The following is a 15,899-nucleotide window of genomic DNA, read 5'->3' as shown; positions in this document are numbered from 1 at the left end:
GCAGCCACTACAACCAGCTACTTGACTCCTCGACACCGCCTCTAGCAAAGTGAAAAAGCTCTGTTGGAGCCTTTCACGTTACTAGTAGTGATGCAAAAGGCTCCATTGGAGACTGGGCCGCCTAATGCCCCCTTTTTTAAAAAAGGGGGAAAGGAGGAGGAGGCACGGAAGTATTTGCGGTGACATGACGAGGAAAAGCACCAGAACCACCACTGAATAAAAACGCAGTCACTCTGTTCTTTTCTCTTATACTGAACACATTTCTCTCAAAACGTGGTATTGGACTGATTTATCTTCTGAAGAAAGCAAAGCAAGAAACAATAATCATAACTATATTTTTACTTCCTATGCACACACCAAATATCAGGACTTTATAACAAACTCTTTGTACTCTTATGTGCAAATTCTGCAGTGAGTACAAATTCTGCAGTGAACAGTCATCCCAAGTTCCTAAGGCGTCTGACGCTTCCATAATAAATCATACTTTAAACAATTTTAAAGTCTCAGATGCTTCTCTTTGTCCTCTTATGCAGATCTACACACCCAAGGTAAAAGCATAGTGGATGGCAGCAGAGGAACTACCCCCAGCTACCTGACCTACTTCCCCTGAGTGAATGCTTTCAGCCTCTCTATTTCTCTCCTGTTCACAGGACTTAGGTTATTTTGCAATTTTCACAACATCACACCTCTTTCCCCTGTAATTCCAAAACATATGGGGAGTTGCTCCTTACATTGGCAGTTCAGCTGAATGCAGAGGTGAGAGTCTTATGCCATATACTTCAAGGTTCTTGTTCCCTCAATTACCAAGCACCATTATAAATCAAATTTAAATTTTCATTTATTTGGGTCTATAGTGCAACCTATCTAAAAGTTAGGTTTGGTTAGCTATCAGAAGACATAGCAAGTTTAAAGTACAAATGAAGAAAAGCCCTGACCCTGAAGAACTCTGAGCACTAATTAAAGGTAACAAGGAAAAATACAGATTCTTTGTTTTACATCTCTGTTGGTAAATATTATTTATAGCGTCATCAAGGTACGTGCTCTTGACGGAGTTTGAGTGGCAAAATACAATAGGTCCCTGGTGCCAAGGAGCTTCCAGCTAGCATTCTGTAAGCAGTGATATGTTCTCAGCTATCACTGAAAATTCCCCCACCTCCATTCTGAGCATTATAATAAGAAGCAGGAACTGCCTGACATTCCTGATCATTAATATAATACAATCTGCTCTAGTATGCTCAGGGATACTTATACAGAAACCAAGATTATAAGTGGTATAATACTACCACACATCTTTTGCTAATGTACCTATCATGAGCAAGACATCCCTCCCCTGAGAAAATTCCTTGCCTTTCCCTACAAGGCAGCTCTTTATGTACACTGAGGGGGGACCTAGGAAGCAAGCTTCAGATTCTCCATTCCGAATAGGACTCTAGTCACTTAACACACACAGCAATCCTCTTTCAAATGTTAATTGAAGTCCTATGACTCTTATGTATCACAAAAGAACAACAGCCTTGACTGAAATCTAGTTCACACATGGATTGAACCAGTTTTGCTCATTTGACTTGGGAGCGGGAAATTTGAATGTTGAATGAGAAGGGCCACATTCCCCTCTGGGAATACTGAATGGCAGTTAACTTAAAACCAGCCTATCAGAGTTTGGGGTACTACACACCCAAAAGGGATATAAGAGAGAGCTGCCCAGCTGGAAGGTGAAATCTGGCTCCAGAGCAGATAGAAGGCAGAGAGAGCAAGACGCAAGTTGGATTTTACCAGGCAAGCCAAGATGTTAACCAGCTAGGAAAGAATTAACTCCCAGGAACATCTTTCCCTCTGGTGCCAGAAGGACACTACAATTTGTGAGTGGATGCCTGTCAGAGAAGTCTTAGACTGTTTTATACTTTATTTTGCAACTTTGCCTCTTGATCTCAAATATAGAATTTGATTGTCTGTTTTCTTCCTTATTCCATTCTAATCTCTAATGAATCCTTTCATTTAATATCACCTGCCTAGTGCTTTCACCCACAAAGCAACTGAACTCTCATCTCTGAAGTCTTGCAAGCTAACCCGAGAAGGCTTGCATGTGCATATGCTGTTGTACAGGGATGTGTGGAAGAAAGAAGGAGAGAAATGAAATAGGGAGGTTAGTCAAGGAGCTACCCTCGCCATTCTTTCCCCTCTTAGGGAATCCAGCAAGGGCAGGCAGACACACAGTTAGGTGCAGGGATTGAAATATAATGCTTTATCCTATGTTTCTGATGGTAGAGGAACTCCTACTTCCATTTGCAGCAAAGCCATGATGTCCATGTGGTCTTGGTGTGATCTCAATGTGGGGAGAAGCACCAGATTCCCCAGAGGGGAGCATGGTCCTTCTTGGTGCTACCTTGGAGATCATTCACTACACATTTGACTGAATACAAATCCCTTTAATACAACACTAGATTATTGATTCTTGGCAAATTGCTGCTTGTGGCAATGTCAAAAACCATCTTGTGCTCTTTGCTCTTGTGCTATTCTGTAGGGGTAGGAAGATTTGAGTAGTCAAAACATTCTGAAGGAACCTGGGCACATCTATGCCAGGGCGCCTAAGAATCTGTAACCAATTACATAAACCTACAGGTTGCCAGAACACGAAGCAACAAAGAATGAATACAAACACTTCCAGTTCAAAAATGATGCAGATATTTGTCATACACGTCGATCACTGGGTTCAGATGCACTTCTAACAGACAAATCCCAACTAAATCCCTGTGCAGCAATGCAGAGGCACCAGTGCCGGATCACTGGGTTCAGATTGATTTGTGCAGGTGGAACTGGACTTGGAAGGGGGTCTGGATTTGGCCTTCCTGGATTCGGAAGGGGGCCTGTGCCACTCAACCCACACCCCTCCTGGGCCCAATCCACCCACCCCTGCCCCATCTTATTCTTGTTCCACTGTCCCCCTGGCCTATTCAATCCCCTTCCCACCCTCCCCCTGAATTTACCTGTGCTAGCAAGCCTCCATCAGCACATGCAAGAAGATTCTTCCATTTGGTGGGACTGGGGCATTTGGTGGGCCACTGTGAGATACAGGAAGCTGGACTAGATGGGCCTATGGCCTGATCCAGTGGGGCTGTTCCTATGTTCTTATTCCAGTCTTCCCGCCAGCATGCCTGCTCCCTGCACCGATGCAAAATGCTTTATGGCACTTTAGGGGCAGCCTGTGCCAGTGGAACACACATTGGGTCATAAATGTATTACTAGGGTAAATTAAATGTTTGTTTTTCTTAAATCCACTGAATGTAGCTGTGTGTTGATAGTAGTTATTTCTGTATTCTCCTACCATGCCTTCCAAAAGTATTGGGGTTGCAATAAATGAAAGACGGATAGAACACACACATACATTTGAAACTAGACATGGCATTTGGCAACGGATAACATTCAGGTCACATGAGTACTAGATTTTGTATTTCAAAGAATTTCACTCTCACCTTGCACTTTATCAGAACACAGCTCCCTGGCCTTCTCTCTCATCATTTTTGGAATCAAAACATCCTTCTCTACATGCCTGAGCTTTGGGTCCTCTGCAAAAGAGCAATAATATTTCCAGGCAAGACACAGGTGAATTGAAAGAAATGAAAATGCTATTTACAAAAGACATAAAATAGTCCTGAAGCATACTTGCAAGCATCTCATTAGATGTTTTTCCAGCGTTCACATGTCAGTGTAAGTAACCCTGCGGTTGTCAAACTCGCAGGGAGTTTGAATCCTGCAGTAAGCCTTTGCGGGGGTGGGTGGAGGCAGCAGCATGATCCCTAGGACTGCACAGCTCAGGGGGGCTGCAGGGCTTGGTGCACTTGCCCAAGCCCCCTGCAGTACCCTGGGGGTGCGGGGAGCCCAGCGCAACCTTTGGCAGGGTTCCCCGGGTCAGGGAAGGTGACAGTGGAGCGATCACGCCTCGCTCCGCTAAACTGGAAGCGGTGCGCGATCGCTCCACATTCCCTTTTGACCAGGCTGCAGGGACTGGGGTGCACCCTCCAGTCCCTGCAGCAGCCGTCCCTGGCTGTGGAGAGCCGGGCGCGAGCGCCTGCAGGGCTCCCTGGGTCAGGGAAAGTGAGAGTGGGGCAATCGCGCTCCGCTTCCCGTTTTGCGGAAGCCTGAAGCCACCCACAGGTGCAGTAAGTCAACGGGAGAGGCAAGAGGACAGAACAGGAGTGGGTAGGAGGTGAAACCCCCTTTCACCTCTGAAGCCTCCCAATCCATCACCCCACTGGATGCAGTTTCACATTTTTGGCACAGCTGCATCAGCAGGGAGTGGAAAGGACAGGATTGGGCTGTCAGTGTTACTGATGCAGAGGGTTCCAGGTCCAATCCTTGGCACTTCCAGATAAAGGTGAAAAAGATTGAAACCCCTGAGAACCACTTCCTACCTAGCTCAGTGCACAAAGTACTGAGTTGGGAGGATCAATGGTTAACATGATTCAGGGCAACTTCCTGTGTGAGCAAAAACTGCCTCACAATTATGACTTGAGGTTGCTTCTTCTCAATTCTAGAGTGCAAATCTACACACAGTTGCCTGGCCCAAAAGTCCCAATGGACTCAAAAAAATTTCCTACCCGGCAAATGCGAATAGGATTGGGTTGCATGTCATTTATGACACTCCCTGGAATGCTCCTAAGGATAAGTTGACTTCTGAAAATCAGTTTGTGAACAACACTCACATGTGCATTTTCCAAATGCTCCAAATTTTGAGACTTTTCTACCTTACATTCGAATCAATTCAAATTAAGAGAGAGCATAAGGATGACAACACCGGGGAAAAAATTTCAAAGCTTTAACTTCTCACTATTCTATCATCACCTTGAAGTCAATTTTCACCTTTTTCACTGGCTGAATCTGTTATCTTACATTTTGCTTTGGGGCTCATGTGTTCTTGTGATATAGCAGTACAGGATTATGAGAATACTGACAAGCATGTTTGCTAAAAAAAAGTCACAATGCTTGTATCCTTGTAAGTCAGAAATCAGATTCTGCAGTAATTCTGTAATACTTGGTGAGGTCTAAATGTAAACTCTGAACAGAGATAAAGCAGCTATATGGTTGCAATCCTAAGCACACTTTCCTGTGAGTAAGCCAAACTGAACACAATAGAATGTATCTCTGAGTCGGTGGTTCTCACACATTTAGCACTGGGACCCACTTTTTAGAATAAGAATCTGTCAGGATCCACCGGAAGTGATGTCATGGCCGGAAGTGCCATCATCCAGCAGGAAAATTGTTAACAATCCTAGGCTACAATCCTACCCACACTTACCCAGGAGTAAGTCCCATTTACTATCATTGTTAAAAACATATATAAATACTGTATATAGTAGCTTGTTAAAAGTACACGTCTGTAACATTTCCCCAAATGCACATACCATTGTAGCATTAAGTCTAATATATTAAAAATAAAGTATTGAAATGAATGGGGACCCACCTGAAATTGGCTCACGACCCACCTAGTGGATCCCGACCCAGTTTCAGAAACTCTGCTCTGAGTAAATATGCATAGGATTGTGGTGTTAGTTTAGTAATCAAAATCAAAACAGTATAACAAAAACAGGGAGATGAAAAGATGTAACAAAATTTCATAAGATGAAAAAAGTTCATGCTTTTAATACTTTCTAGATTTAATCAACCGCTGTTTAGAACAACTGATGTACAGTGAAATCCTAAGCATGTCGGCTCAGAGTTTGTCTAATTGAGCAGCTAGCGATTCAACTTCCTCATAAGTATACCTAAGACACCTTAGCTGCTAAGAGGTCAGTCATGCCTTTGAATGACTGAGAAGAAAACACAGCTGCACAGAAAAACTACATCTAACACTCACAGTTTCTCTGTGGCCTTTTTCCAAGTTACCAAAAAAAGGGAAAAAAAATCAAGATCCACCTTGGCACACATATTCAGGCCAAGTTCAGGCATCCCACTTTCCACTGCATCCTACTGTAGTCCCTAAAAGAAAGCACTATTATCATCAACCAATTCAGATGTTTCAATTCTAGGTGATTCTTTTCAAAGTGCTAATTGGGACTCATTGGTTAGCACTGCCAGTGACAATAATGCCACCCTTATGAATCTCTAGACTAGGAAGATCGCAGGGTGATCAACACAGTCACTCTCAGGCAGTTGTTTCCACTGGGCTCTCACCAAACTGATCAAGAAGTTGCAGATGATGAGACACAGTTAGGACAATGGCTAGAGCACAGGTGGAGAAAGACTTGGGCCAAAATTTATTCAGGCCCTTAAGGTTTCAGTGTGGTTTTGCAACCCTGCTTGCAACTAATTTCAGTGGCTAGTCGAGTGCTTTTCAAACATGTAAGAGCCAAGGCATGCTGTTTTTCTCAGTTAGACCTGGGGGAAGATATACTTCCACATTTCCAGAGCACTGGTTCACAAAAAGATGCAGCAAGTGACCTTTTCTGGGGAAAATTTATTTGGGGTCTCTCTACACTGGGCATTATTATATCAATCAGTGCAGAGTTTCATGTCCTCACATGATGCTGTCTGGACAGGTGCGGTCCTGGCCCCTGTGCCAGTGTCAGGGTCCATCTAAATATTGTCTACACCAAGGTGATCCTACTTCCAACAACTGGGGGGGGGGGGAGAATGACCCTGGGGTCACCCCCCCCCAACTGCGCAGATGCAGACACAGAAGTAATTAGTGGTAACATGATGATCATCACCGCCAATTATTTCTGGGTTCTGTGCTGCTGAAGTCACTCAGGAGGTTCAGGTGGCAGGAGGCGGAGGAGGTGTGTGTAGTAGGGTTTTTGGATCTCCCTGCTGCACTGTTCCGGCTTGCCTCCAAATGAGAAGCTGCAGTGGGGATATAGAAAAGCCACTGAAGTGAAGGAGGCAGTGGGTGGTGGCTGCTGCAGGTCTTTCAAGGGACACCAAAAAGGGCCTTGCAGGCCATATGTTGAACCACTCTGGCCTACACAGACTGGCAGCAGTTCGCCAGTGTTTCAGGAAGGAGTCTTTCCCAGCCTTAATTAGAAATGTCAGGGACTGACAATAGGACCTCCTATTGCAAAACATGGACTCTACCACTGAGTTATGACCCAATCCTCATACTCACCTTGCTCATCCACATAACTCAGTAATATCACTAATGGAACTAAGCCCATGTTTTCTTTGGTAAAGCTTTATTGTCTCTATTGATTACTATGTTATTGTTCTTAAATGTTTTGAGCTGCCTTCATGTGCCCTCACTGGAAGAAAGGCGGGTTAAAAATTCACTAAATAAATGTATAGTATACTTACCAGTATCATGTATACCTCCAAGGCTGATATTTCATTTAGAGCCCAAGCCTATGCATATCTACTCAGAAGTAAGTTCCATTATAGTCAATAGACCTTACTCACAGGTAAGTGTGGACAGGACTGCAGCCTTAAATAAAGCATTGAAAAGAAAAAGACTGTCTAAGCTTGGTGTACCCAGATGTCAGTCCCACTAGATTCAGTGGAACTTGTTCCCAAGTAAGCATATATAGGATTGCAGCATGAATCTGTTATTAACAATAATTTCTGACTGAGCAAATTACAGGAGATTTTCAGATTGGTGAGTTTGGTCTATAAACTATGGAACATGCTCTGAATTTTTAAGCATGCATCTCTTTCTCTAAGACATCAACTGCCATTTTCACTACTGCCATTGTCACAGCAGTACACCACTGCCATTTTCACTGGAACACTGAAAAGTGACTAAGGGCCCAATCCTATCCAATTTTTCAGTGCCAGTGCAGCTGTGCCAATGGGGCATGCACTGCATCTTGTGGTGGGGCAGCAGTCACAGATGCCACCTCAAGGTATGGGAACATTTGTTCCCTTACCTTGGGGCTGCATTGCAGCTGCACCAGTGCTGGAAAATTGGATAGGATTGGGCCCTAACATAGCAGCACAGAAAATGGCAATGGCTGTCATTTAAGTAGTTTAACATTGCCAAAGCCAAGCACAGCATTTCAGCACATATTGCTGCTATAAAAAAATGGTCCCAGGAGTAACATCAACAACCACCATGTATCAGTCACCCACTTAATAGCACAACACCAACTACAGGTGAGAATGTGCCTTGACACAACCTGGTATGTAGAGCTCCTCAAAAATAAAAACAGTGTTTTGATAGCAAAGAAGAAAACAAGCAAGAAAAGGTTTGCACCCCTCTGTATAACACTGTACTTTAATAGCAGGGGAAAAAACCAACAAGCCAGTTAAGTGATGGACATAAAACACGTATCTAGAATCTGGTTGAGAAAAACAGAAAGAAATATAGTCAATGGTCCAGCAGATACACTGAAAGGTCAGAACCAGATTTTGGTATTATGTGTTTCCTCTCTTCTGTAAAAGAAATATTTTCTAACCAAAACAATAATGGTTAAAATTTTGTTGGCAATGACCTTGGCCATGGTTAGAATTAGCTAGTCAGGGTTTGCTATTTACCAGGATTAGAAAACCAGCTTTAAAATCTGGTTAGTGTAAAATTTTTGTTGATGAATTCAAAGCAATACAACTACTTTAAAATTCTTCTTTAGACACATTGGGCATTTAAGAGATTTTAATTCACCTTCTTTTATAGTCCAATCCTAAGTCTAATTTAATTTCTATGGCTCTCCATTTTTGAGCTCTTCCTGTGTATTAGTTGAATTATTTAGGTTTTTGCTTTTGTACTTTTAATCTCTTATTTTGTTTTGCCAACTTTTGACTATTTATTGATTTTTAGTAACTTGTATTGGTTTGATAATTCCTTTATTATGCTGTAACTCACTTTGGGTACCTTCATTTTAGTTGTGTGAATTCTCTGCAAACTGCTTTGTGGACTTTTTTTGTTGACAAGCGTCATATAATATTATGTATTATTTTAGAGTGAAATAAGTAGGATAGAAATGTTTTCAAAAATACAATAATTCCATAGAAAGGAAATTCCAGCAAGTTTAAAAAAATGGTAAATGTGAAGATGATTATATTAGGATCCAGGAGTGTCTGATAAATTATTTCAGAAATTAAACTGTGATGGAAACTCAGGTGACCATTTGTGGAATATTTCACATTTCCCCTAACTTTTACTTCTACCGTCCTTTCCCCTACCTCCAACCTAATATTGTTCATAGAAGGCAAGTCCACAGGTACCTACTTCTCAGCTTCACAGGATGAAATATGTAATGTATCTAACCATGTTCTTAAACATGTGAGGTAATGTTATTCAGTGTATCTGTAATGGACACAAGCCACCTGTGGGGCTTCTTTGGAGGCTGAAAGGCATAATAAAAACTAAAAAAATAAAGATAATGCAAGGCAATAACTTTATATATAACCAGACAAAAATATACTGGTATACTGTTAATCTAAAAATTGTAATGTTGTGCCAGACAGTTGCAACTAAACATACTGAATATTAGCATAATAGGGAAGTCCATTAAAAAACTGTTTAGCATAATTATAGCAGTCTTGTGCTTTGTTTTCAAGAGAGAACTGTAGCACAATACTCATAAAGGCCTTACTCTTTTCAAAGGGCAGCTATATGAACAGAAGCCAGAGATAAAAGATTCAGTGCCCACGCCTATCCAGTTTACTAGCACCAATGCAGCCATGCCAACAGGGCATGAGCTGCTTCCTGCAGCGGGTGGGGGTGGGTGGGAAGAGTTTACCTCAGAGCTGCATTGTGACTGCATCAGTGTTGGAAAGTTGAATAGGACTGGGCCCTTTGTCACAGAATACAACCAAGTCACCATTGTAACAGTATTCAGCCGAAATCTCTATCCACGGGGGATCTGTTCCTGGACACCCACCCGCAGATACCAAAACTCACAAATAATAAAATCTGCAGGTTCCAACCCACAGAGAATCCAAACGTGACAAGAACCTCATCCCAGTCACACTTAGAGTCTTTCTGAGGCCCGTAGAGGCCATATGCGGCCCTTACGGGCCTCAGAATCGTTCCCAGGTGCCGCCAAACAGCATATCTGGTGGCATCTGGGAGCTCAGGTCTGGCTTCCACCAGGGGTTTGGAATCCATGGTTAGTTAGAACCATGGATTCCAAATCCACGGTTAGGGAATCTGGATTAAAAAAAATAATCATCTTCAATAGCCCTGTTGCTCCATTAGGAAAAAAAAAAAATCCATATGCAGGATATGGATCATCTTTAAGGCAAATGTAATGATATTTTAGTGGTCCTAATAAAGATATTCTCTGTAGCAGCATTGATTTTTGCATTTATGACTGACAAACTATGTCCCACAGTATCAATATTAACATTGCCACAGTCTCTGTAGGAGGAAGTTTTTGCAAAGGCAATAATGGGACTATTCTGACAGATACAATGCCACAGTACAGTGGCACATATGACCATAAATGCATAGTAAATGTCTATTCACCAAAGGTATACAATTAAAAACAAACAAAAAACAACCTCAGCCAGAGAACAAGCTTTGCTCTTTGCTTTTCTAGGTATTGGCCTGAAAGAAAAAACCCAATCAGGCATTTTTGTTCTCTGGGTCAGCTGGCAAATGGAAAGGCCACTCACTGTCATGTGACAAAACTTTGTTTGCCTACCTGTAAAACTACCTTTCCCCCACCTGCTTCCACTAGCAGTGACATTCTTTGCAGAACAAGGCCAAATGTCATAAAATCTGCTTAGGTCCACTGTGCCTTGCCACCAGCCCCCTTTCTGCTTTGTTTAACCTTTTGCCTGATGAAGAGTTTTGGAAAACTCAAAAGCTCGCTGAAGATTTTTGGTTGACGCTAATCAAGGGGTTTCTAGATTGTGTGACTCTGAGAAGGCCCACTGCCAAGGTTCAAAATAAAAATGCCAAAATGTCCAAGCAATAGAAGCCTAAGGAACAAAGTGGAAGAGAAAGAAAGAAAAAACCAAGGAGGAATAAAAGCAGCCTACAGTGTTCCAATGTGAGCCAGCAATTTCACAGAGCGCTTTGAGCACTTCATACGACTTGGGATCATCTGATCGAGTTTAAACAGAGCTGAAACTGTGGCTGATGAATGAGGATCATTTATTTACTCACATTTTTATACCACCCTTCCTCCAAGGAGCTCAGGGTGGTGTACTTAGTTCCTCCCCTCCTTTTGTCCTCACAGCAACCCTGAGGCTGAGACATGGTGACTGGTCCAAGGTCACCCAGGAAGCAGCTATTCCCATTTTTTCAATAGGAAGACTGAGAAGTGGAACTGGGGGCTGGAGCCACTAGCAGCTCTCTATTCCAAATGAACAGAGGTCAAGGGGGTAATTATTCAGCCCCCCTCACTTTAAGTCATACAACAACTATGGTTCCCATCATCATATCAGAGGCAAACACACTTGCCCTCCTGTCAATAGTATCACAACAAAATTGGAAACCTTTCACAGTGAGCCACAACAGCACATGCTGCTGCCAACCCAAACTCTTCCTTGTGATTCCCAGATGTCATTCACTCTCAGTGTTCAGAAGAAGCTGTGGGAACTAACCCCTGGGTAGCTGACTGGGGACCAAATCCTATCCAACTTTCCAGCCCTGGTGTAGCCATGCCAATGGGGTATGTGCTACATCATGTGGTGGTAGGGTAGTTATGGAGGCCTCTACAAGGTAAAGGAACATTTGTTCCCTTGCCTAAGGGCTACATCACTGCTGCACCAGTGCTGGAAAGTTGGATAGGATTGGGCCCTAAGAGGCACTTTTTCATCCTCTTTAATTTAGCAGGGGGAGAATAACTGGCCCTCCTCACCCCAGCAGTGTCTCTTCTAGAGGCTGTCTGCTCGTGTTCTTTTGCTTCTTTTTAGATTGTGAGTCCTTTTGGGACAGGGAGCCATTAGTTATTTGATTTTTCTCTGTAAACTGCTTTGTGAACTTTTTGTTGAAAAGCAGTATAGAAACACTGTTGTTAATAATAATAATAATTACTGAAGAAGATGCAGGAGAAAGAGAAATTTACAGCCCAACATCCTGCACATGTCTACCGGGAAGTCAGTCCTGTTATAGTCAGTAGGGCCTTGCTCCCAGGTAAGTGTGGACAGGATTGCAGCCTGACAGCCCAATCCTATGCATGTCTATTCAGAAGTAAGCCCCATTCTAGTCAATGGGGCTTACTCCCATAGGTAAATGTGGATAGGATTGCAACCGCAGATTCCAATCCTATGCATGTCTACTCGGGAGTAAGTCCCATTCTATTCAAAGGGGCTTACTCCCAGGAAAGTGTACATAGGATTGCAGCCAGATAGCCCCATCTTCTCCACACTTTCCTGGGAGTAAGCTCCACTGATACTAATGGGACTTACTTCTGAGTAGATATACATAGGATTGGGCTGTAAGACAACGACCCAAAAGGTGGAAGAGGAGGAGTAGCGGGTCTTTACCCCACTTGCTACAAGCTACTTGCTACAGGTCCTAACTCTTGCTACAAGCAGCAGCAGCATGAGTCATGCATGTAAACAAGAGTAGGCAGCGACCACCCCTACCTTCTGCGCCTTGGGTAGGTTCCATCTGCAGCTCCCTTGCTTTAAAGGCAGCTGCTACTGTTGCAAAGGCGGCGGCGGCGGCACTGGCAACATGACCAGGACTCTTGCCCCCCGCGTGCACTCACACCCTGGAACGCTCAGCGCACGCGCCCACTGGGCAACTTCAGAGTCCAGCGTGCTACCTCTCCATCACGAGGGGGAAGGTTCTAAGGGACTGCGCATGCGTTCCAAAGCGCCGGAGAGTCGCAGGAGAAAGCATGAGCCTGCAGTGAGGAAGGGCAAGTCAAAGGGAGCGCATGCGCAGTGGTGCTAGTTACTGTTAGCACAGCAAGGGTGGGGAGGAATAGTGGGGTCTTTCCTGAGAGTTCTGGGGTGTTCCGTTCAGAGCTTCTCATAAGAGTTGCCTCAGGAAATTTCCTTTAGGAGAAATTCCTGGAGTTGGAAAGGTGGAGATTTGGGGGGTGGTAAGCCTGTGGGGTGTAACTCAGTGGTTCCCAACGCTGGGGTATGTGTACCCCCAGGGGTACTTGCCAGGACTTTTAGGGGTGGAATGGTGGAAAAAGGCAGGTCTGTATTAGGATGCCTTGTGAGGCTGGCAAGGCAGGAAAGAAGGCAGCTAGCTGGCTGCAAAAGCAAGTTTTTCAGCTACTGATCCATATCTGATCATGCACAAATTGATGACCAGAAACTAGTTTCTGGACTAGCAGTTTCTGGTCATCAATTTGTGTATAATCAGATATGGATCAGTAGCTGAAAAACATAAATTTGAAAGAACAGCAACTATATTAATTACAAACGTTTTGCTAATTTTGGGGGTGGGGTACCATTTATGGAAAAGAACTGCCAAGGGGTACACAAGTGGAACCACTGGTGTAAAACATACGTTTCTCTTGTTACCTCTAGCGGCTGAGAGGGAGCAATGCAAGCCCTTGGATTTTTCAGGCACTTGACACTTGTGCCTGGAAAGCTGCATTCATAAGGGAGTGGGGGAGAACAGCTCCAAGTACTTTACTCAGACAAACAAGCCTAAGTAAGGCCATCAGATAGAAAGGGGGACAGAGTGTCAATATACCTTTAACCGCTGTATAGAAGAGGGAATTTTGTCAGGTGTAACTTTTTAAATCCTTCCATGTTGAGTTGCACCTGCCAAAATTCCCTCTTTTAATGGTTAAAAGTATAGGCATTCTGTCCCACTTTGGTAACCCTTTGCCTAAGGGCCCAATTCTATCCAACTTTCCAGTGCCTATGCAGCCCACAGTAAGGAAACAAGCATTCTCTTACCTTGAGGAAGACTCAATGACTGCTCTCCCCACAGGATGTAGTGCATGCCCCAATGGCATGGCTGTATCAGCATTGGAAAGTTAGATAGGTTCGGGCCCTAAGTCTGCAGTTTCATGCAAGCTTACATAGGCATGAATTTCATACTTTGTGGGACACTCATAGAATTCTGCTGCTGGTTTTGTACTTGAAGTGCACATCTGAAGGAGTAAAACAAAACCTTGTTAAAGGCTGTGTAATGACAAGTATATTTGCCAGTCCTCCAGGAGTCTTCAGGAATCAGCAGCATAGATCTCCAGGTAACCATTGAAAGCAATCCTGGAGATGTTCACAGGGCCTCCATGTCTAAATGACCTCATATCATGTGGGGAAGATGACAGCTGCAGGAGTAGCTTCAGTCAGAGTTGACAATCCTCCCCATGAGGATTACTTCTGTTTTACAATGATCCTACTGTCTGCGATGGACAGAGGGGTCTTGAAGGGTGAATTTTATTCCTGAAGCAGTTCACAAGTTATTACACCTGCTTGAAAAGAAATCCATATGTTTCTGTTTCTTCTTCTCAGTAAATTTATAGAAATTAGTATTAAAAAGTATAGTTGTTGTAAAGAAGTAACTTCATAGGGTGTTGCTTCCTACTGCATCAGATCACTGGTCCATTTAAGTCAATATTGTCTATTCTGACTGACTCCCCAAAGTTTTGGGAAGCTACTTAGAGATGCCAGGGATTGAAGTTGTCTGCAAACAAAGCAATGCAAGGGGCTCTACCACTACACAAGCACATGTGGCCCAAGTTAGCCAAAAGGGGAGGAAAGAGTTTCTACCTTGCAAACCACAATTCACAGGGAGCCAGTCTCTACTGGGCCAAAAAGAGTTGTGCCAACACTTGCACAAAGAATCATGCACAAAGTTTTTTAGGAACAACTCGAGATGACTGAAACAAATGACAAAGAATAAATTTTTTCATGCATAAATGGGCTGCTCATAAATAGCTCCAGCTTGCAGTCATTTCTGTGTTTGTCTACCATTCATATTGTCATTTGATTAGTTAATCACCCATTTTCTAAAGTGCGAATGTGTTTTTACACTTCTACCAAGACAGTGTTAACTATGAAACTATAGATAGCAATAGAGATTAATTATCTATTTCAGAAGTCTCCACACCTTCTACTTCCCAGATAAAGAAGGAGAACTATAACTCTGTTCACACACACACTGTACTCTATAACTCTGGCCAGTGTGTTGAACAGAACATGGTCAAGTGGCTCCTCTTCAAAGCATAAACTGTATTTAGCATCTTCTCCTCAGCCTGTTTCTATAAAATGTTCCTTGTTCTAGTGCTGCATTTCTCAATGCTGCTCTCCCAATGTGCCACTTGTTGGCGTGCTGTCCTCAGAGGTACCACTGGAAGTAACTGGCGGGCTAGCTTTTTCTTGCACTCAAAAACCGCACACTAGAGCTCTACCTGTCAGCTTCAGCTTCCTATTGCCATTGGAAGCTTCTGTTATGTTCTCACTGCTAGACAGTGAGTGCTGCATGTACCACCCAACACTGTCCAATGTATCACTGGTGGTATGCTTACCACTGGTTGAGCACCCCTGTTCTAATGGAAAGTGGAGGAGCTTTAAATATGGAGCAGAACTAAGAGGCATTAAAAGTATGAGAGTTGGAAAGTGAGGTCTGTTGACATATTGTATGGCCAACCATTTTTTCATTACTCTCCCAAATACCCTTTTATAATTGGATTTTCTCTTAAGGTAATACTGATGCTGTAGTCCAGTGTTTCTCAAACTGTGGGTCGGGACCCACTAGGTGGGTTGCCCATTCATTTCAATATTTTATTTTGAATGTGTTAGACTTGATTCTACCCTGGTATGTGACTGCACTGGGCAAATGTTACAGACCTGTACTTTGAACAGGCTACTATGTATATGCTTTTAACAATGATAGTCAATGGGACTTACTCCTGGGTAAGTGTGGGTAGGATTGCAGCCTAGGATGGTTAACAATTTTGCTGCTTGATGATGTCACTTCTGGTCATGACATCACTTCTGGTGGGTTCCAACAGATTCTCATTCTAAAAAGTGGGTCCCGATGCTAAATGTGAGAGAACCTTTGCTGTAGTCTAAGATGGCTTTGCCTCATCATTTGGTCTTGG

At 43.3% G+C, this 15,899-nt stretch overlaps 1 protein-coding gene across 2 annotated transcripts in view; it reads right to left on the bottom strand.

Annotated features, from left to right (window-relative positions):
* The window catches only part of CMC1 (C-X9-C motif containing 1), a 46,439-nt gene extending 33,769 nt beyond the window's left edge, over positions 1-12,670 (bottom strand). For both annotated transcript variants that reach the window (XM_066627351.1, XM_066627352.1), the window contains exons 1-2: positions 12,466-12,670; positions 3,471-3,563 (exon numbers count right to left, since the gene is read on the bottom strand). In XM_066627351.1, coding sequence (XP_066483448.1) covers positions 3,471-3,563; positions 12,466-12,490 — 118 coding nt within the window. In that variant the 5' untranslated portion in view covers positions 12,491-12,670. The remainder of the gene's footprint in view (positions 1-3,470; positions 3,564-12,465) is intronic.
* Between the last annotated feature and the right edge of the window lie 3,229 nt (positions 12,671-15,899).

The sequence above is a fragment of the Tiliqua scincoides genome, chromosome 5, assembly GCF_035046505.1.
Source record: "Tiliqua scincoides isolate rTilSci1 chromosome 5, rTilSci1.hap2, whole genome shotgun sequence".
Taxonomy (NCBI): Eukaryota; Metazoa; Chordata; class Lepidosauria; order Squamata; family Scincidae; genus Tiliqua; species Tiliqua scincoides.
Note: the sequence above shows the minus strand (reverse complement) of the source record. Positions and strands in the feature narration are given on the sequence as shown.